Source organism: Crocodylus siamensis, chromosome 3, assembly GCF_052110815.1.
Source record: "Crocodylus siamensis isolate JL-2025a chromosome 3, ASM5211081v1, whole genome shotgun sequence".
NCBI lineage: Eukaryota > Metazoa > Chordata > Crocodylia > Crocodylidae > Crocodylus > Crocodylus siamensis.
In genome coordinates, this window is record NC_143397.1 from 45256744 (window position 1) to 45277500 (window position 20757).

At 42.0% G+C, this 20757-nt stretch overlaps 2 protein-coding genes across 10 annotated transcripts in view; one reads left to right on the forward strand and one right to left on the reverse strand.

Moving 5' to 3' along the window:
- Positions 1 to 1984: 1984 nt before the first annotated feature.
- On the reverse strand, positions 1985 to 12319 carry MBLAC2 (metallo-beta-lactamase domain containing 2). The gene is made up of 2 exons (XM_090038242.1): positions 11738 to 12319; positions 1985 to 4770 (listed from the first exon to the last, which is right to left on the reverse strand). Exons 1-2 carry the CDS (start codon positions 12210 to 12212, stop codon positions 4385 to 4387), a joined length of 861 nt encoding a protein of 286 aa, XP_089894368.1. The 5' UTR covers positions 12213 to 12319; the 3' UTR covers positions 1985 to 4384.
- Positions 12041 to 20757, forward strand: part of POLR3G (RNA polymerase III subunit G) — a 34463-nt gene continuing 25746 nt past the window's right edge. Inside the window, exons 1-3 of one of the 9 annotated variants that reach the window (XM_090038245.1) lie at positions 12041 to 12179; positions 13633 to 13679; positions 19181 to 19309. In XM_090038245.1, the coding sequence (XP_089894371.1) occupies positions 19190 to 19309 (120 nt within the window). In that variant the 5' untranslated portion in view covers positions 12041 to 12179; positions 13633 to 13679; positions 19181 to 19189. Of the gene's footprint in view, positions 12180 to 12325; positions 13680 to 19178; positions 19310 to 20757 lie in introns of those variants that run through there. The other 8 variants (XM_090038243.1, XM_090038244.1, XM_090038246.1 and 5 more) reach the window with 8 other exon arrangements.

Consider the following 20757-nt stretch of genomic DNA (forward strand, 5'->3'; position numbering starts at 1 on the left):
GCATTCCTATAGGGATACTGTATTTCCAGTTTCAAAAAAGAGGACACCTGTAGTGGGGGGTGGGGGATTAATATAATTATGGGGGGGGCAGTGATATGCCTATGCCCTGCCCCATCCCTTAGTCCCAAGCCACATCCCACCCCCAGCCCTGCTGCCCCTCACTTCTGACCCACAGTACCCCGCATCCTGCCAGGGTGGGTAGGGGTCTCTCCTCCCCAAGCTCCAGCCTCCCCTGTGGGGACCCCCCCCAGGCTTCAAACTCCCCACACACCCACAGCCCCCCCAACCTTCACAAATTCCCCCCCCCCACACACCTTCCCAACCATACAAAATATCTGCGTAATTTTGAGTTTTTAGCTGTGATTAAATCACGATTAATTGCAACTGTCTTTTTTTAATTGCGCAACTAATCACAACCACATTTTTTAAGTTTGACAGCCTTAAACAAAAGCCTTGCTAAAGTCAAGGTGTGTCACATTCTGCATCTACAAAGTCAGTCATCTCATCATAGAGGGCATTCAGTTTGGTCATCGACAACTTGCCCTTGGTGAATCCATGCTGACTGTTCCTACTAATCACCACCTTCTCCTCCAAGTGCTTAGAAATAGATTCCTTGTGGACCTGCCTCATTTTTTCAGGAATTGAGGTAAGGTTCACCAGTTTTTTTTAAAGGTGGGCACTATCTTTGCTCTTTTCCAATCTTCAGGACCTCTCCTGATTGCCACTGATGTTGAAAGATATTGGCTGGCAGCCCTGCAATCACATCAGCCAACTCCTTCAGCACCCTTAGGTGCACTGTTTGACCCCATGGACTTGCACACATCCAGCTTTTCTAAAGAGTCCCGAACCTGTTCTTTTGCCACTGTTGGCTGCTCATTTCCTCCCCAGACTATGCTGCCAGGTGTAGTAGGAGCTGATTTTCCTTGTGAAGACAGGTAATTAAAAAGCACTTTCTGCTCCAGCCTTTTCCACATCATCTGTCACTAATTTGTCTCCCCTATTCAGTAAGGGACCCACACTTTCCCTGATCTTTCTCTTGTTGCTGACATACTTGTCGAAACCCTTGTTATCCTTCACAGCCCTTGCTAACTCCGATTGTGCTTTGGTCTTCCTGATTTCATCCATTTGCCTGAACAACACTTCTATACTCCTCCCTAGTCATTTGTCCAAGTTTCTACTTCTTGTAAGCTTCCTTTTTGTGTTTTAGTTCATAGATTATATACAGTTCAGTTATTCACACTCAAGCAATAATACTGAAATAATTGTAGTATCTAGGTAGTAAATAATAATCAAGAAACACATAAAATAATTATTTGAATGCCTGTTTTCTTAAATTTGACTGTAAAAGCCTGTTGTTTCTCTCACCCATGGATTTCTTCCTTTTCCCCATCTTCCTTTCTTTCACATGTTCATTTTTCATTTCAAGTATTTTTTTGAAAAAAGTTGTTTTGCTCTTGGACTGAGGTTCACTTGACTACTTCTCATAGGAGGGGCCAGAGCTCATAATTTAGTGCAGGTTAGTACCGCTTGTACAGGTATTCATTCTTGCAAGAGCCACAATTCTTTTTGTTTCTGGTCTGGGGAAGCACAATAGTCTTTTTCCAGTGCTTCCCCCCCCAGCCGGTGATCCCAGTCTAGAGAAAGTACAGGAAACAGAGGCGAGAAGGTGGCTGCTGGCTGAATACCTGTATTGTTTCCTTTCCTGTAAAGATTTCTTGTGATGGGAATGTCTCTGCTAGAAATGACCACAGGTTCATACCCAGAGCCAACACCAAACTATTTTTTAAAACCATATTTAGTACTATCTTCCATGAGTTTTGCAGCCTCAACCTATGAAGAGTAGGAACTAACAGTGTAGTTTACATTCTTTGAAAGATAATTTTTACATTTAATAAGCTCTTGGCCCTGAACAAAGATCTTACTTTTCCCATTTTAAATGAAACATTTTTCCTGATGAAATAACAACTGGACACCATTAGGAGTATAACACTTTTATTATAAGTATCCATGGCAAAATGATGCAATATTTTTTTTTCCTTGAAAACTGTGACATATCTCTAAAATCTTGATAAATGTCAGACCAATTCTTTAATTTTTTGATCTTCATAATTCGCCATTAAATTCTTTAAACTACTAAAAACAACTGAATTAATACAACCAACATCTTAGAGTTCTTACAAATAATAATTCAACACAAGTATAAATATTTCAAAATTGGAGCATTTAACATAAAATGTAAATATTCAAAGTAGTGTTAAAAGGACACTGTCAAACTCTTGCGGTCAAAATGTGACTATTTCTTTAAAAAATTGTCTGAAGGAAATCCTCCACATATTTTATATCTAGACTATTTGCTTAGTGTTATATTTCCTGTAATATAAAAATAAGGACTTTCAGACCCAAAGCACCACTTTCTGCTCATTCTGGAACAGCAGTTTACTACTAAATCCCATTCTGAATCTACTTTTATGCTCTGAAGCTGCGTTTCTGGGAAGGTAAAAGTCTCATTAACTTAGCGAGGAAGAACTTGACTGTTACCGATTGCAATATGTACTCATTGACTTTACTGGGCACTTTGCTTGTGTCAGGATTTGAGAATCCTGTGGCTCTGAACTAATTGATGCCAGGATACAAATTGCGACTTGAAAAGTTTTGGACAGCTTTTCTTGGTAGCTACTGAATCACTAAGTTCACAAGTCTCCCATTCTAATAGAAACAGTAACTTGTCCAGATAATTTTAGAACAAACTGTGGCAGCCACACTATACTTCTTCAGGCATTCTGAATTTGCTGCTTCCCGCAATGGGTCTCAGACTGCCAATCCTGCCAACTTCTCAGAATAATATTTGGAGTGCAATGCAGTTATCATCCATGTCAGACCTGGAAGAAAAGCATGCTTTGTGACCCTTTACCTAATGTCTCCCCCTACCTCCCACATTTTGCCTTTCTTTTCCTGCTCAGGGAAGGAACATATAGATCAAGTTAAACAGTTCTTCTTAGACTAGGCTACAAAACAAAACTATCAGCCAAATGAAATAACTCCACCATAATCATATCAAAGTATTTGCATTTCCACAGAAAAAAAACCAAGTCATGCTATAATAATTAACATGCTCTGACTAGCCAGAAATCTGTTTGATTAACCTTGCTCACATATCTGTGCTGTTAAATCAAGCTGTATCACACATTTGTTTGTCTTTGAAGTACTGCTTTTGGTACAGGATATACAGAATAAACACATTTGGTACAATGACCCATAAAAGGAGGCAATGATTTACCTAAGATACTCAGTATAGCACAATTCTTGGAGAACAATACTGGATATTTGATAATTTGTTTCCAAGGAGGCTATTCTTTCTGCCAGAACTTATGTAAAATGAGAAGGTTATAGGTACCTTCTGAATAGGGCACACAATACAATTTGTTAGGAACAAAGAGAAAAACCATCTCTTTATGAAGGGTATTCTCAAACAAACCAGGTGAATCTCAACCCACTTGTAATGAATGAATGAATGAAATTAGCTAAAACGGAAAAACAAAATTTAACAGAGTAGAGCCAATTGTTTCAGGAGAGTAAGATTTGTATGTAAAATTATCAGACAGTGTCCTTTCAAAGAAGATGCATGTATATTAAATATAAATCTTTTAAGTAGTTATGTACATATAAACTTTAACTATTTAAACAATTTTTAAAATATCACATATTACAATTTTAATAAGCAGCTAACAATATATTTTACCATTTTTCATCAATGCATTTTATCTGGGTCTGGAACAAGAGACTCAAATGCAATGCACTTCACTTTTCCAAAAAACAATATATACTGAAGCATTCAAATAAACAAACAGTCAACACTAAGTTACATTCACTTTCACAGGTAAAATGTTAAACACACTGGATTACACATCCAGTACCTATAATAGGACAATGGAATGTTACAGTGCTCTTTTCAAAGACAGCATTAAGAGTTTAATTACATTTCAGTTATTTAAAAATACTTCAACTACAATTCAACATTTAACTGAACGCCACATGAAAGAAGTTGAGTTTCAGGCATGAATGAAAAACCTTTCGTTTTGGCATATCAGAATCATATAAAAAATAAAATATTTCAAACTGCAGTCAAATGGCATTCATAATAATCCATGTGCAAACATGCCCTGAAAAAATAGAAATAAAAGATGGTAGCTTTGGTAAAAGCTACTAGCTTATGTTAATTTTTTTATAATAGAAATAAAGTAGGCAAAAATAAGACTATTTATGGCTCATTCATTATCAGCATGACTTTTCTTTAATATTGCACACTGCTCATTTGTAGTCAATACTAACTTTCAAAAGCCATTTTGGTTTTAATAGTTTGTTAGATCAACAAAATGAACTGCTACTAAGAAGTGAGTCTAGAATTTGTTACACGAAGAGCTAAACTTGCAATGGATCTCATGGCACAGGTAGAAACCTTGTGACAAACTCCAGCTTTTTCAATGTAGTTGGAAGCTAAGCGATACAGCCTTTCTGCTCCAAATGTGTTAAAATGCCCTGGAAGCACCTTCTCTACAAGACCTCTGTCCACCAATTCTATGAGACGCTCACAGCTTGCAACATAGTCACTTATCCTGCTGTAGGGAAGCCAGTCAATCATTGATCCATCATATACAACATCTCCACTGAACAATATCTTCCGGTCTCGGTCATGTAAACAAATACTTCCTCTTGAATGACCCGGCATATGCATGACAGTGAGCTGTCGATCACCAAGGCTGATCACATCTCCTAAAATGTAAATATATTAAATAAAAATATATACATTTATTATTATGTATAGCAAATCAAAACAAAAGTATATGAGTTATGCATATGGTTATAAAGTCTAAACATGAAGAAACATAAGTAGAAAGAAAATTCTAAAATTCTTTTAGTTTCCTAAATGTGGTTTCTTTGGCACTTTTTCAAACAGGTCTATCAAAATTTATCCTTATTTTAATCCTTTCTAGATTTCAGTAATTATTTGGAGATCTGCAGTGATGGAACTTAAATCATCAAATCAAGTAAGAGTGCCTCCAAAATACACCCTTTGCAGTACCTTGGTCCATAAGATACATAAAATTAAAAGGAATTTGAAGTGGTAACTATTTTAGTTCACATTCAAAGTAGACTTTTCGAAACACTTGTTTCACTATCTCCATAACTGTGGAAGTCTTTTCAGAGGAATGGCCATTACACTAATAGAAGTTTAGACTGATAGAGAAAAATATTCAGCTACAGTTACTTGCAAGTTGTATTTATTTTATATTTTTGGTTACTTTAGGAAGATTCATAATCTTGAGGCCCAAAGTGTGGGAGGGAGGGAAGATGTGGTTCAAAACTACCACCGCACAAGCAGCTGATAAGTGTATGACACCAGAGATTTCCAAAGAAAATTCCATCCAGTCCTTCCTGGCCAAAATAAGTGGATATTATAATACTAGAGCCATGGTAATAACAATAATGAAACTGATTTAAAATAAAGGGGATGGCTAAAAACTTCAGTATCCATTTCAGAGAACTCCAAATAGGAGCGAAGAGTAACAAAATAAACTGAGCCCTGGTAACCAGCTATTACTACAGCAGTTACAGGCTTGCTTTTCAAGAGAGCTATGTTCCACCCTTCTTGAAATCAGTGAACCTGAGCATACTCCCCTTGCCACACCCCTACACCCCGCCCCCCCCCATAAAAAGTCAAATGCTAAAATAACTGTATTTTGATGTTGTAGCTGCTTGGGTTACAATTATTATTCTCCAAGTTTGGAGTTGTTACCAATTTCAGAGAATTTCTTTTTTTTAAACTTCAAACGTAGCCGATTGTGTTGCATGTGCATGCTTAGTACAGGGAAACAATCTGTTCTCTCAACTTTTACATCTTTGTACCACGCAGTAAGTTTTAAAAATATTTGGGGGCTGCTTGCTGAAAAGAAGTGTTGTAATGGCTGAATTAATACGAGTATAACAGCCTTGAATACTGAGGAAATTATGCAGAGGATGATGCCTAGTGTGGTAAACCAGACAATAGCAGAAATTAAGAAAACTGGAGCTGCAAAGCAGGCTTTCAAACTGCTCCAGAATTAAAGTAAGGCTGTACTAAAAAGAAAATGAAAAGACAATCAACACATACATGCACACACAAAAACAATGGCACACAGCCAGTATTCAAAGAGAAAGAAATCACAGAATTCAGGAACAATCATCAAGAGAGATAAATGAAAGACAGCCTAGAGAAAAGGCAGACAAAGTTCTTTGGATCTGATATCTTTTATTAGACCAACTTAAATACTTAAAATTATTTAAGTTGGTCTCATAAACGATACCAGATTCATCCAAAGAACCTTGTCCTTAGACCAACATGGCTACAACCTACACCCCTGTAGCCCTGAGGAAAAAAGAGAGATATATATATATATCAGGAGTGGCAGAAAAACAGAAGAATAGAACAGGCCAATTCAGCTAAAAATTAAATTTGATGGGATGACAAAAGTGAAAATGCGCTAGAAGTTTCAGCGACCCTATATGAGTTTTGTAAATACAAAAACTAAACTCAACGAATGATTATAGTTGACAAAGAACATATCCAGGCTAGAAAATTCAAAGAGCTAAGAATTCTAATTTGAATGGAATGCTAACCATTAGAGGTGCACCTATACATTGGTCCAATGTCAGATCGGCACTGATATAAAGAAAATTGACTGAAATCAATTTGTGGCCGATAATTTGGCTGATAAATGGCCCGTGTGGTGTGCAGCCACAGTGCAGCACACAGGCGGTGAGGAGCAAGCCTGGCAGCTTGGAGGGCTGTGTCCAGCTGGTAAGTCTGTTGTGGTAGAAGGGAGAGGGGAAAAGGAAAGGGATGTGGTGGGGCAGATCAAGGCCCCTACGGTGAGGGAGGGAGTGGGGCTGGGGTTGGGGCAGTCATGGGATGGAGCTGTGGCTTGTCTGGGGGGGTGCAGGGAGTGGGGGGCACAGCTCATGCTGCTGCATGGGAAAGCATGGGAGGTGGGGGCTGTTTGCCCCCCAGATCTGCGCGGAGTGAGCTGCAGCTGCGGTCAGGGCTGAGCCAGGCGGCGGTGCTAGAAGGCAGTTTTGGGGGGCTACAGCCAATTTTTGGGGGGCTACAACCCCCCCAGTCCTCTCCCAGTGCCACCCAGCCCAGCCTCACCTTCCCAGCCCTGCTGCATCCTTACTAACCATGCCTTGTTGCACATATTGTATATTATGGCATGCACTTCTTATTCAACAGTAAAATTACTATTTTCCATATATTTATATCAGTATACAATACTACAAACATGAAAATGGCTACATGGGTGCTGTTAGAAACTTAATACTCTGATTCTTCTGTGCTTGCTCTCTCACCATTCAAGATATAACAAGGTTAGTTCTTGTACTTGAATATAACTTTAACAGTAGGAATATGTAAAGAGAGATGTGGGTAGTGTTCTCATCAGAACAAAGAAAATGCAAAGATAATGCAAAAATGACACATTTTACATGCACATAAAAACGTATTTTTGAAAAATCTTACTTTAATATAATAGATTTACTTGCAACAACTGAACTGTTTTCAAGCATTTGTTCAAAGGAAAAAAAGTAATGTTTGTTTCAATTGTTCAAACTATGGAATGGCAAAAATTATCACCCAAACACATGGGAGATGAGTTTTCACCCTTTCAACAAGCTCTCATACTGTTAAAAAGTGAATAGATCAGGGTGTCTGGCCCTTGGCCTACAGGCCAGATCTGGCCCATGGAGCTGTCATTCAGCCTGTGGAGCTCCTCAAAGGTCCAGAAACCTGGTGGTAGCAGTGAAATTGCTGCACCCAGTGGAAACATGGAAAAGCTGTAGCAGTGTTATTTGCCACACCCTCACTGTAAAAATTCCAGAACTTGAGAAGCCCCACTACCCAAATAACATGGCCCACCATGCCATATCAGGCCAGTGCTTGGTGCAATTGAGCTCCATGTGACAGTCATCCAGCCTGCAGGACCAGCAGGTTGACCACCACTAGAATAAGTTAAAGTTTTTTTAAAGGTACTTAAGTAGTAAAGGGACAGACAAAGCATGGATAATTTTAGCTCCTAAAATGTGAAACATCAAAAGGATGTGAATATCAACTAGAACTTCATACCATCATTTCCAATAGAGACTAACATTTAGAATCATTTAAGTTCTAACAATGAAAGTCTTAATATCTAAAATTTCATCCCTGGTTAAAAGGTATATCAGGAGCTTTTAGAGTCTGCAGTTCAATCTTGTAAAAAATTCATAAACAACATGAAGTCATCCTAAAAGTTACCGCAAATAGTTTTCTGTCAAAACAGTTCAAAGAGTGAAAGTCAGCACTGTCATTTTAACTATAATAAACTAGAACAAACAAAACCTAGTCATTCAAATAAAAGGAGGAAGTGTATATTCAGGTTTTGACAACAAATTCAGACAAGAGGATGAGAAACAGCTGAAACAGAATAAATTAACACTTGATGGCATATTACAAAGGTGCCAAACAAACAAAGCAAAACAAAAAAAACAGTACAGTCAACAGGTGACTACTGAGCTCAAAATTAAGTTTAACACACTTGAATGACTCCTTTACACTTTCATGAGATAAAAATGTTTCTTATATGTAATGTGCAGCTCACATAAACCTTTACAATCATCTAAATATTTTAAAGATAAAACCTTTAATGTAGAGATGCCTATATCCCCAACTTTTATTTTTTTCATATACTTTAAAAATCACACCCCTGATCAAACTACACAGAGCCAACAACCCATTTCTGTAGTGAAGACCTATTCAAAAGGAGGAAAAACTGTACTGCTCAAGGATTTTTTAACTCTAACTTTAATCAAATATTTCTCCTGTACATTTTATAAATATTACCTAAAATAGTTACCTTGAGATTCATTTTGATTTCATTAACTGAAAATCTACCCTATAGCATGCAATAAAACAACTAGATAATTTTGAAATAGTCAGTGCTACAGCAATCCAGGTTGGCCTATATCCAAGCTGATGTTTTATTTGTGATATATTTTAAAACAACAACATTTCTTATGGTTGCTTTTATTTCCATACTATAAAAAGGGGTAACATTAGTGCCATAAGAGAAGAAAAAAGGGTATCTTGCTCTCTCAGAAATTTTCACAATTAAAAAACATCAGGATTATGAATAGAGTTTCATTTCCTTTAACTGCTGAGGAAGGGTACAGTTAATTGCTTCCTTTGCTTTAGGATCAAACCAGGGAAAACATACATATAAACAAATGTGTGCCTGTATCTGCTACATTTTTTCAGTATAGAAGAAGGAACTGAGATGTAAGTCTTAGATTTTCCTTACCTTTGTCATCAAAAAATAGCCAAAATACTGAGAATACATGCATATATTTGCATTAATCTCTCTTAAGAAGTGAAGGGACAAACATAACCATATACTCAATAAAAGATTATCATCCTGTCTGGTCCAAATTGCTGTTGACTGATAGACAACTCTCTCCTTAGGTGCAGGTCCTATTGCCCATTAATGAAAAAGCTTCTGCTTCCAGTAACAACCCTGACAAACTGGAAAACCACACAATTCCTGGCAGTGTCATTCCCAGCCACTGATTTGCCTGCTTCCCACGGGACAACAAAGTAATGTTTTTATTTGACTAGCTCAAGGAAAGTATTATTTTCTTTGTCACTTCCACAGAGAAATGAAAAATTAAGATTTTAAAGGGCATTGAAAATGTTTGTCTTCTACATCTAGTAACATAATTCCCTCCAATACACCTAATATGCCTGATCTTTCACTACCCAATATCCAGAGCAGCTGCTTACACGTTGGGGTATAAACCATTACCAAATCAGTATTCTCCACTGACTTGAGGTTGTGACATTTTATTTGCTCTTTGCACTGCTATAAAAGGCCAGATAAGACCAAGGCAGAAAAGAATCAGGTCTCTTACCTGGAAACCAAGACAAGTTTGTGCCTCCCTGCTCTAGAGAGATTCACTACAAACATACAACTTGATGCAGCCATTATGACTCTGCTGATCCGGTAACAGACATCAGTGAAGTAGATGCCAATATAATTGCCATTCTTTATATTTAAAGACTATATACAGCAAATACCAACACCGCAACCAAAAACTATCCTGGTATGCACTCAGATGCATATAAACACACCCTAGCCTATATGACTGATATTAGATGTGGAAACAACTGCAGTAAGCATCCAAGAGATGTGGGCACACAAAAACACAGAGGCAATATGTTCAAACTTCTGACAGGCAGCCATGCAGGCGCACTGCCCTATGTCGAGACAGATGCACGTCTCACACACGGGGACAGCACGCATGAGGCAGCAGGACAGGGAAGCACCTTATAGATTAACTTGCTTAAGACATAGAGCACTAGGTGCAGAAGGACCCTGGAGGGGCACAGGAATGCCAGCAAAATGGCCTATACAGCTTGTATGCTTGTATATGGGGGCAACTGCTCTCAACAGGCTCAGTGCCCTGGGCTCCCTACTGGATCAGTGCTTACCTGGAAGCCCAGCTCTGTTTGCACCTAGGTACTCTACAGACAAGGTTATATGGGTCAATGTGATATTTTTTATTGAACCAATTAAAGAGTTGGAAAATTGTTCTTTGCAGGTTTCCAGGTACAAACACCCTTCTTCAGGCACTGAGAGTCTGACATTTCTTCACATGCTCTTCTGTGCGGAATCCAATTGGCCTAATAGAAGATATCACAGCTCTTGGGGAGGTGATTTTTTTTGCAAAGATCTAGGTGGTCTAGTAAAAGATATCACCTCCCCAAGGGTTCTGACTGCTTTTGCCTGCAGACCAATATGGCGACAACCTGTTTTTGTTTTTTTTAATTTTTGTATTCCAAGCCACATTGGCCAAATCAATCCCAAATCCATGAGTTAGTCCAGAACCCAAAGTGGCCCTACTATTGGCAAATATCCTCCACCCCCACCTGGGGCTTCAGATGTTCCCAAATCCTTTGGCGTGCATCCTGCTTGCAGGCCCAAGCCCAGAGACTTGGGGCCCCTGGGTTTTGCTTGCCCTTAGCCATAAGGCCCCAGAAGCAAGCTAGGAAGGAGTCTCCCATTTCCATAAAGTGTGCATAAAGCCCCGGTTAATAGTGCATTACCTACATGGGGAAGCGTCTTTCCTGTGCGCGACTAGGAAGCCACAGTGGTGATCACGGGATTTCTCCTCAGAGCCCACAAGAGGGCAACAAGCCACAGAGCTACAACCTGTACCCCTAATAAAAGATACCCCATTGACCCCAAGAACCTTGTCTGCCCATGTCCTTAGACCAACAGGGCTACAACCAACAACCCTAGGCATAGGGCTGCCAACTCTCCTTCAGTCCATTCCCTCATGTCACCTGACCTCATGACATTACTGACTTGACATCAGGAAGGCACATGCACATTACTACATTTTAGACACCGGTGGGATTACTAGATTAATATTATTAAATGTTGAATCAGATTTTTGTTAACGCGTGCCCTCCCGTTTCTCTCTGGGGAGGCGCTCAGCAGTCTCCTCGAGGTTTGTATCCAACCCCTGCTTCTTCAGGGCGATCCTGGAGGGCTGGCACCCCCCCCAGGTGCTCTCCCCGTCGTCCACCAGACGCACCGCCCCCTTCTCGACCTCCCCACAGCCCGGGGGGCAGGCGCGACCCCCGCAGCGCCTCCCCGCGGGCCGTACGCACCCTCATGCAGGACGTGCGTGGGCTGCACGGGCGGGACGCGGAAGCTCCGGGCGCTCCAGCCGGGGCCGGGCGGCCGCACCACCTCGCGGTCCGACAGCCACGTCACGGCCTCGTAGTTGTCGCCGCGCCGCAGCGCGCCCGCCTCGGCGCCGTGCACCGCCACCTCCGCGAACTGGTGCAGGCCGCCCGCGTGGTCGAAGTGTACGTGGGTGGCTACGGCCAGCAGCGGCCGCCGGCCCCCGCCCGCCACCGCCTCCGCCTCCGCCTCGTCGTCGGCCCCGGCCTCCAGCAGCCCGGCGGCGCGGAGGTAGTCGGGCAGGCTGCGCAGCCCCAGCCCCGTGTCGATGACCACGTCGCGCTGCGACCCGCGCACCAGCCAGATGTTGGCGCGGTTGCCCGACTCGTAGAAGCGCTCCTGGATCCAGTAGATGCCGCCGCCCAGGTCCTTGTGCGCGAACCACTCCAGCGCCGACATCCCGCCCGGCCGAGCGCTGCCCGCCTCCGTTCCCCGGGGCGGCGCGGGGGGCGGGGCCGGAGGCGGCGGGGGGGCGGGCGCGGCCCTGCCCACTGCAGCAGCCGGGGCGGCCGCGGGAGTGGCGGTTCCGCTGTCGCCTGCATCTGAGGGGCTCGGGGTCGCGCTTTGCCCTGGCGCAGCGCTGGGTGCGGGCCTCGCCTCGCCTGTGGAAACAACCCCCGGGCACTCTCACGCCCTCTCTGGGGGGAGGCAGCGTCCAGGGGGCTCCTTCGCTCCGGGCCGCCCTTCCAGATCCCTGACTTTGAACCTCCGAGCCCGCTCCTTTCCCTGCTCTCCTTTTACTTTGCCCCAAGGAATTAGAGACTGCTGTCTCAGTAGCCTCTTTGTCTCCGTGGGCGTTGGCCCACGACCCCTTCTTGTAGCAGCAAGTGGGCCGGTGGGTGGAGGGACAAAGCCGCTTCGAGTTGAGGCTTTCAGATCGCGTGACCAAGTGCGCGGGGCTCATTTGCCGGTGCGGTGCCCTGGGTGTTGTGGTGCTTGCGGTTGCCTTACAAATGTGGGAGGCAGCGACTGCCATCTTTCAGGCCAGGCCGAGGTGCTGATCTGCCAGAAGGTTTTGTGTTGCTGGGACTTGTGCCCGGTCCCAGGTTTTCCCAAGGGGTTTGTGTTCATCAGTGGGTGCCCAGGGCAAAAGACAAGGGCCTTGCCACACATTCAAAGAAAAACTGGATAGAAACCAGCTACAGACTTGTTACATGCTGTCAAGTGCTAACTTTATAGCTGGTTGGCTCTCTGTAGAGCTGTCTAGGCCTTTTGATTGTGTGATGATTACTTTGCAGGTGTGGTGGTGGGTCTAATTTATTGCCTGATTCACCAGTTAGTGGCGTGATAATTGCTTTGTGCTTGTGCTTGGTTTTACTTTGTGTGTGTGGCTAGTCCAAATTTATTGTGCAATTCACCAGTTTGTTGTGTGATAATTACTTTGTATGTGTGACCTGTCTTGCTTTGCACATGTGGCTGGTCGGATTTATTGTGCGATTTGCCAGTTAATTGCATGATAATTACTTTGCACTTGTGGCCAGCCTGGCCACACCTACAATGTAAGTCTAAATTTATTGTGCAATTAACCTGTTCATTACCTAATATGTGTAACATGTAGCAGAGGCTAAGTGGTTAATTGAAGTGATTTTTGTTTTTATTTTTTGGATTCCCACAAGCTTAATTGTCAGTCTGAAAAACCTCTTTCTGAGTGTGTACAGAGTGATATTTGGTGCCTCTGCTGCCACTTTTAGCTTTCCAGAGCAAGTTTTAATGGAGTGAAAACTGATATGATTTTTAGTTTAATTACTCCTCTTTGGAACTCATTTTGATCAGCTATAAAACTAAAGATAACCACATGTTTTTGTTTCTCTTGCTCCAGCAGAAATCCATGAACAGCAGCAGAGATAAAAGAAGCACATTCACAAGGTAAATTGGTAACAACTGTTTCCTTTCCTGCAGCATTTTGGAGCCTTTATGGTGTCTGGAGATCTGGCTCAGGCTCAGTTATTACATTTCTAGCAGCCAGACTATATTAAAAATGGAACTAGGAACAGGATGTTGGCAAGGGTGGATCCAGAGAAAACACAGTGGTTCTGTTGCACTCCCCTCCCACTCTTTCAAACTACACTGTGGGACTAGCAGCTAGGGACATTTTTAATTCCCTGAAGCAGGTACGAATCCCTATCCCCCTCTTTCCTTCCATGCTTAGTGGAGTGTCCACTCCACCCCTTCCCCTTCTTTCCTGCCTGCTACTATCCGGGAATAGGTGGAGCTCCAGAACCACTCCTGCCCCGTTCTAGCCAGGCTACATGGAAAGTCGGGCTCAGCAGGAGACAGCAGCAGTGGCGGTGGGTGGGTTCCCTCTCCCTGAGCTTGTTCCTGAGTTAGCAGGGACCATGCACAGAGAGAGAACTTGTCCACTGCCGCTGTCTCTGGCTGAGCTCAGCTGGAGTGGGGTAGGAACAGCTCTGGAGCTCCCCTTGTCCCTGAGGTCAGCTGGGGATAGCAGCAGCAGCAGCAGCTTGAGGGGGCAGGGAAAGGAATGGGAAGGCAGGAGAGGTGCTGCTAAGCACAGGGAAAGGGAGGGGATGCCAAAAGTGGGTGGGAGGAGGCAAGATTCTTACCTGATTAGGGGACTTAAGAAAAAGTCATCAGCTGCTCTTCCCACCATTTGTCCTACCCAGGGTACAGCAACCCCTCTAGTGCCAATCGCTGGTCCCACACCCCTCTTTACAAAATCCTGGTTCTGTGTATAGCTAGGGACCACAATCCAAACTGGCCCCCCCCACCCTTTTCCAAGGGCTTGGTGACAAAGCTTTTTACATGGACAATGACATGTTTCATTTTCATGTTGTCCCCTTAATAAATTTGTGTTAATTTTTTTTTTCAAGCCAGATGTTTGAGATTTGATAAGAGTAGGTGTTTGGATAAAGCAGGTATTGGTGTATGTGGGTGGGATGAGTATGAAACAAACAAAATGGAGAAGAGGAGATGGTGGCAGTCACCTTTCACCAGCTCCATCAGGTGTGAAAGCTGCTTGCTCTATCTTTCAGATTCATATCTGGCCACCATTACCCATGCTTTTGTAACCTTGAGGCTGGATTAATACGTTAATGTGCTCTGTGTGGGATTGGCTTTAGGGACCATCTGGAAGCTGCAACTGGTACAGAATACACCTGCTTTCAGACAGGGCTGCGTCCCCAGGAGCACATTACTCTCATGCTTCCAGAGTTAGTACTGGCTTCCTGTAGTTTTCTGAGTGCAATCTGAGGTGCTATAAAGCCCTAAATGTCCTGAGTCCTATATACCTAAGGTTGGTAAGACCATTACGATCCCTAAAGTCAGACAAGAATAGCCTCTTCCAAATACCATCAGTGCATCAAGTCTGCTTGGCCAAAACACATAGGAGATCATTCTAGGATGTTGCTCTTCAGCTCTGGAGCTTTCTCTCCCTTGAGGCCTCTAGAGTATGCCACCATTTAAAGGTGGCATAGGATCTTTTTCATTTGGACAAGATTTTAGCAGGTGGCATTCAGCTGTGTGTATTATTTGAGGAATTGTCTTATTTGATCAATTTTTATGACTGTTTTTGTAAGTTGCCCTGAGCTTTTGTGGGGAGGGTGGTAGCATAGAAATCAAATAAGTAAATGAAGTATAAGGGAGTGGAGGGAGACTTAACACACAGAAAAGGAACAGGCTGTACATATAAATAGTACACAACAGTTTATTCCTTTAAATTGCAGGGGACTGTGGCACCACAAATATTTTTCATGCTGGCTTAACCCTCAAGGGCATCAGATATTTTTTCTTTGTTTGTGTAATTTTAAACCTCTAAAATCTACCTCTCTTTCTCTGATATCACCCCTTGGCCCCACCAAAACCACTCACCCTGAAAATTCATTTTAAGGTTGAAAATAATCAAGAGAGATTTTGTTATGATGGATAACTTACCTAAGGATGGGTCATTTGAAGCCTCTGTTTTGTGATGCCAGTGTCATGTCAGTTGTTCTACTCTGCTCTCTAGCAGGGTTGTTATATAGGCCGCATGCAGTATTTGTGATATCTAAGCATCTCTACTGATTCAGAAGATTATATTTTATTTTTAAAGCATTTGGAGTTAACCTTTTAGGAGTTTAAATGATCAAATCTTTGTCATGCAACAGCGATGGAAATTCTGTTCCCCATCCCCCACCCCCGGAGCACATGTAAAAGTGCCCATTAGCTTTATTTTAGCTATAGTGCTTTAATGTCTGAGACTGATCAGTCAAAGAAGAGAAGTTGAGCCTTATTCTAGATCAGGTAGTTGGTCTGTAATGAAAGGTGAAGGGACCAGACCACAAAAATAGATACTATATCAAAAATACATGCTCTTGGGCTATGACTGTGCAACTTTGTTTTGCCAAGAAGAATTCCACGCCTTTGAAGATGGCCACTGAACAAATTGCAAGAGTAGGGCTTTGTACTGGCATGAATAAGTGTCACCTGTGTTTTGTCAAAAATATCTGGGTAACGAAGGATTAGAAAATCTTGCCTCACTAAAATGCCATGATATATACCAGCTTCTTTGACTCTTTGTTTTCTCTACTTTGTCTTAGATTTATTTGTTATGACTGACATTCCATTGTTGGAGAGCATTTAATAACATTCAGGGAGTTGAAATATTTTTCCTTTTAGTAAATTACTTTTTGACTTCACAATGTTTCCCAGCATCTTCTAGGTATATTATTTAGCCAAGTGTTTTTAATTAGCATGCATTTTATCTTTTTATAGTGCTCTTTTATGGTTTCAGATAGCTTTGTCCATTATGTAAATTTTGTATGTTGTCTTCCCTTTTTTTATTTGGTAATAAATGTAATTATTTTCTATATTCTATTATGGAGCTAATAATATGATGGTTTAACTTGTTAAACAAGCTGGTGGGGAGGGGGGAAGAAGCTCACACCACAGCTCCACACCCTTATCTTAAGGATCAGGAATGATGAGGAAATTCCAGATGACCTTAGGAGCACCATGACCGTGACAGTCTTCAAGGATGGAGGCAAGTCTGACTGTAGAAAGTTACAGAAGGATCACTTTGCTGTCCTCCACAGGAAAAATCATTTTGTGAACCTTCCTGAAATATCTCCTTCCATTTGCTGAAGAGCTCCTCCCAGAATCTCAGTGTGGGTTCAAGGCATCAACAGCTACAACAGGCACGATCTTCACTGCTTGCCAGCTGCAGAAAAAATTCTGGGAACAACATAAATTTTTCTCCATGACTGCCTTTGACCTTATGAAAGCCTTTAACTCTGTCAGTTGAGAAATGCTCTGGAAGATCTTTCTGAAGTATGGATGCCCACCAAAATTGATCTCCATTTTTTGCCTGCCTCGTGGTGGTTCTCAGTAATGGATCTTTCACACATACAGATTCTTTTGATGTTAAGATAGGAGTTCAGCAAGGCTGCATCATCGCTCCAACACTCTTCTCAGTATTTCTTACTGTGATGCTACATCTGACCACCAACAAGCTTCCAGTTGGAGTGGAGCTAAACTACATAATGAATGGCAAGCTTTTTAATCTCAGCCAGCTTTGAGCCAAAACCAAGATCATCCCAACCTCAGTCATCAAGTTCCAGTATGCTGATGATGCGGTAATCTGTGCTCACTTGGAAGCAGACCTTCAGGAAACCATCAACATCTTTACAGAGGCATACAAGAAAATAGGACTGATGCTTACCTTCAGAAGATTAAGGTCCTCCATCAACAAGCTCTTAATGAGCAGTCTCCAGCTCTGGTAGTCAGATTTACAGAAAACTGAGTGTTTCCTGTACCTTGGAAGCTCTCTCACAGAAGGCTGTTATTGACAAATAATGCAACATAGCCTTAAAAGTGCAAGTGTAGCCTTTGGACGCATGAGGAAATGGGTATTTGAAGATCATGACATCAGATCTGAAACCAAGCTCAGGGTTTATCAAACAGTTATGATCCCCACCGTACTGTTCAGAGTTGAGACATAGTGTACAGGAGATACTTAAGGTCACTGGAAAAATATCTTCAATGCTGCCTGCAGAAGATCCTTCAAATGCAGTGGGATAATAGATTCACCAATATTAGTGTCATCTCACAAGCAAACGCCACCACAAGCATTGAGGCAATGATCATCTAACATCAGTTTCAGTAGGCTGGCCACATTATCCAGATGTCCAACTCTGGACTCTCAAAGCAAGTTTTATTCTCCCAGCTCAAGGCATATGCTCAAGAGGAGAGCAAAGAAAGTGCTTCAAAGATGTCTTCAAGACCAGCTTGAAAAATTTAACATTGACATCAGCTGGCGGGAGACTATTGCCCCAGGACTGCCCCAAATGGAGGAAGTGTCTGCTGCTAGGATCTCAGTACTTTGAAACCTTATGATGATGACAACAGGAGATGGAGAAGCGGGAGCAGCAGAAACAGTGTGTCATGGACTGAATCAAGAATCCAGATTCACCCACCACACATGGAACCACATGCCCAAGTTGCAACAGAATCTGTTGATCCCAGATTGGTCTCATCACCCATCTTTGGACCTATATACAGTAAAAGCTTTGTTATCCGGACCCATGGGGAAAGAGGGTGCCGGATAACAATATACCGGTTAACTGAGTGGCCTGTCTTTGCCTGTTTGGGCCACTGCCTGTCCTGCTGTGTTGCCACCCCTCCCATGGGCCCCGAGGAACAGGGAGGGGGGACCCATGCAGGTTGCTATGCCCGGGGCTGTGGGGGCTTGGCAGTGCAAGTGGGTATGGAACTCAAGAAAATATTGCCTACAAATTGCCTACTTAAAAATGCTCACTTCCAGGTTTTGTATTCTTATAGGGCTGCTCTGCATGGACAGTGCCTCTTTAGATGTTTAGTCCAGAACCTGTTTTTCCCTATGTGGTATGCATTAAATTTGCAGCTTTTAGACAAAACTCCTATTGACTTCAATGGGAACATTGCTTGAGTAAGGACTGCAGTATTTGGCACGTATGTTTCAGTACCCAAACCAGGAAAATCTAAGCTTCTTCAAGTACTGGTATGGGTTGACAGGAGGAAAGAAGTGTTTGTGTATTTGCATTGAAAGTTAGCACATGCTGTTAAAATTAAATCACTGAAATGTGAAGATGAAAAGCATAGCTTCATTTTCATTTTTATAAACTGGATTTGGTAGACTCACACTATCTAAAGAATTAATCCATCCACTCTCAGTTAAAAAAAAAAATACTGCTGTTTGTGTCACAAGACTGCATTTATAGCTTGTAAACTCAGTATGAGTACTAGGCATAAACGAAAAGAAAAAAATATGATCAACTTGTATATCTGCTGCTATTTTAAGTTCTATTTCTTAGCTTTTTATTTTTTTCTCATCTTAATTGTGGCTATATTTTGTGTGATGCACCAGAAATATTAAAAATGTATAATATTTTCAGTAACTTCAAATGGCTGGGGCAGGTAGAGGAAGAGGGCGTGCTGCATTTACCTTCAATATAGAAGCTATTGGTTTTTCTAAAGGTGAAGCACTACCTGAAGCAGCATTCAAACCCCCACCACTCTTTCCTGTAAGTAGCAAGATGAATCTTAGTTCCAGAATATATTGTGTATAAGTAAAAAAATTTTTTCACTTTCATATCCAAGTAATGGGTGAAACCTTAAATGTGTGAAAAATCCTTAGTACTTCGTCAGTTTTGACTTGCCCATTGTCTCCCATGACTGTTATTTGCCTCTCCTTTTGCCTCTACATTCTATCTGCTCCACAAATCTGTTATGTTCTCTCTTTAATTTGATTCATGGAGCAGGGATTATGTTTCACAGTGTTTGCAAAATATCCACACAATGGATCCTGATGTCCAGAGGTTCTCCTGGCATCCTGAATAAAAACAGTGGATACTTGTACCCTTTTGAAATGGGATCTCAGATGTGTAGAAGCTATGAACTAGTATTTGAATTTAGGAAAGGAAGATAAGAGTAAAAATATTTAGATAAATATCTCTTAAACTTGCAGCTGATGGGTACTTACAAAGAATGTAGCCTGAATGATATTTTATATATCCAGAAGGGCAAGTGGAAGCTTAAGATGTAGGAATTCATTATAAAATTACAGAATTTGCTGTCTTATTATATTTATGATTCTGTAAAGGTATCTGCTGCCTTTCTCATTTCTACGTGGTACACACTATGACATACAAATTCAGATTTAATAGGTAATTGCTGCCGTCCTACAGTTTGCCTAAGTAGTTGCATTGAGTTACTGAGATTTTGATAAACTGGATGAAAGATGATAATTTGGCATGCTGTGGCTGTGTCTACACGAGATGCTTACTGCACAGTACTTTGTTACTACTGCACAATAGTGTCACAGGGCATGATCTGTAATGAGATGCTGCTTTGCAGTAATAATGAGCTACTGTGCAGTAAGCATCACCAGGCAACCGTGTGGGGACTCTACTGTGCAGTAATACTAGTTACTGCACAGTCATTTAATACTTGGTTATGCAAGTGTAGACGTGCACATCTCGTGTAGACGTGCACTGTAACATCTAACTTGGTGACTGCCCTCAAGTGGAATCCAAAGCTCAAAGTTAGGTGCATACAGTGCACAACAAGAGTTTAGTGCTTTGGCAGGGCAATCCGAAATGTCCACACATTGCCTGGGGAGTTATCTAAGAGTTGGCCAATAGGAAACATTGGACACAGGAGCTTATTTGGACTCCCATACTTCTCTGAAGTTTAAGTGTCTTTGCACTCCAGGTTCAGAGCTTAGAGTCCCCCCTGGAGGTAGGTACCCACAGTTGTTCTTGGAACAAACTGAGCAGGGGTCACTCTTAAAAATGAGGCGCTTGAGACTCTGGTAGTTTCGCATGTTTGTAATAGGCTTGTGATTAGTGTGCTGTTCCAGGAAGTAGGAAATATGGAATCAATGCTCACCTTGACCAGAGGGCATTCAGAACCACATTTCCTACCTCCCAGAAGAGTGCCCTCAAATCATAGAATTGACTGGGTGAGGGCA

Coding starts and splice junctions, on each gene's coding strand:
- MBLAC2 (XM_090038242.1), bottom strand. CDS start 12,212: ATGTCGGCGCTGGAGTGGTTCGCGCACAAGGACCTGGGCGGCGGCATC. Junction 4,771..11,737: donor CACGCACGTCCTGCATGAGG/GTGCGTACGGCC, acceptor TTTACATTTTAG/GAGATGTGATCAGCCTTGGT.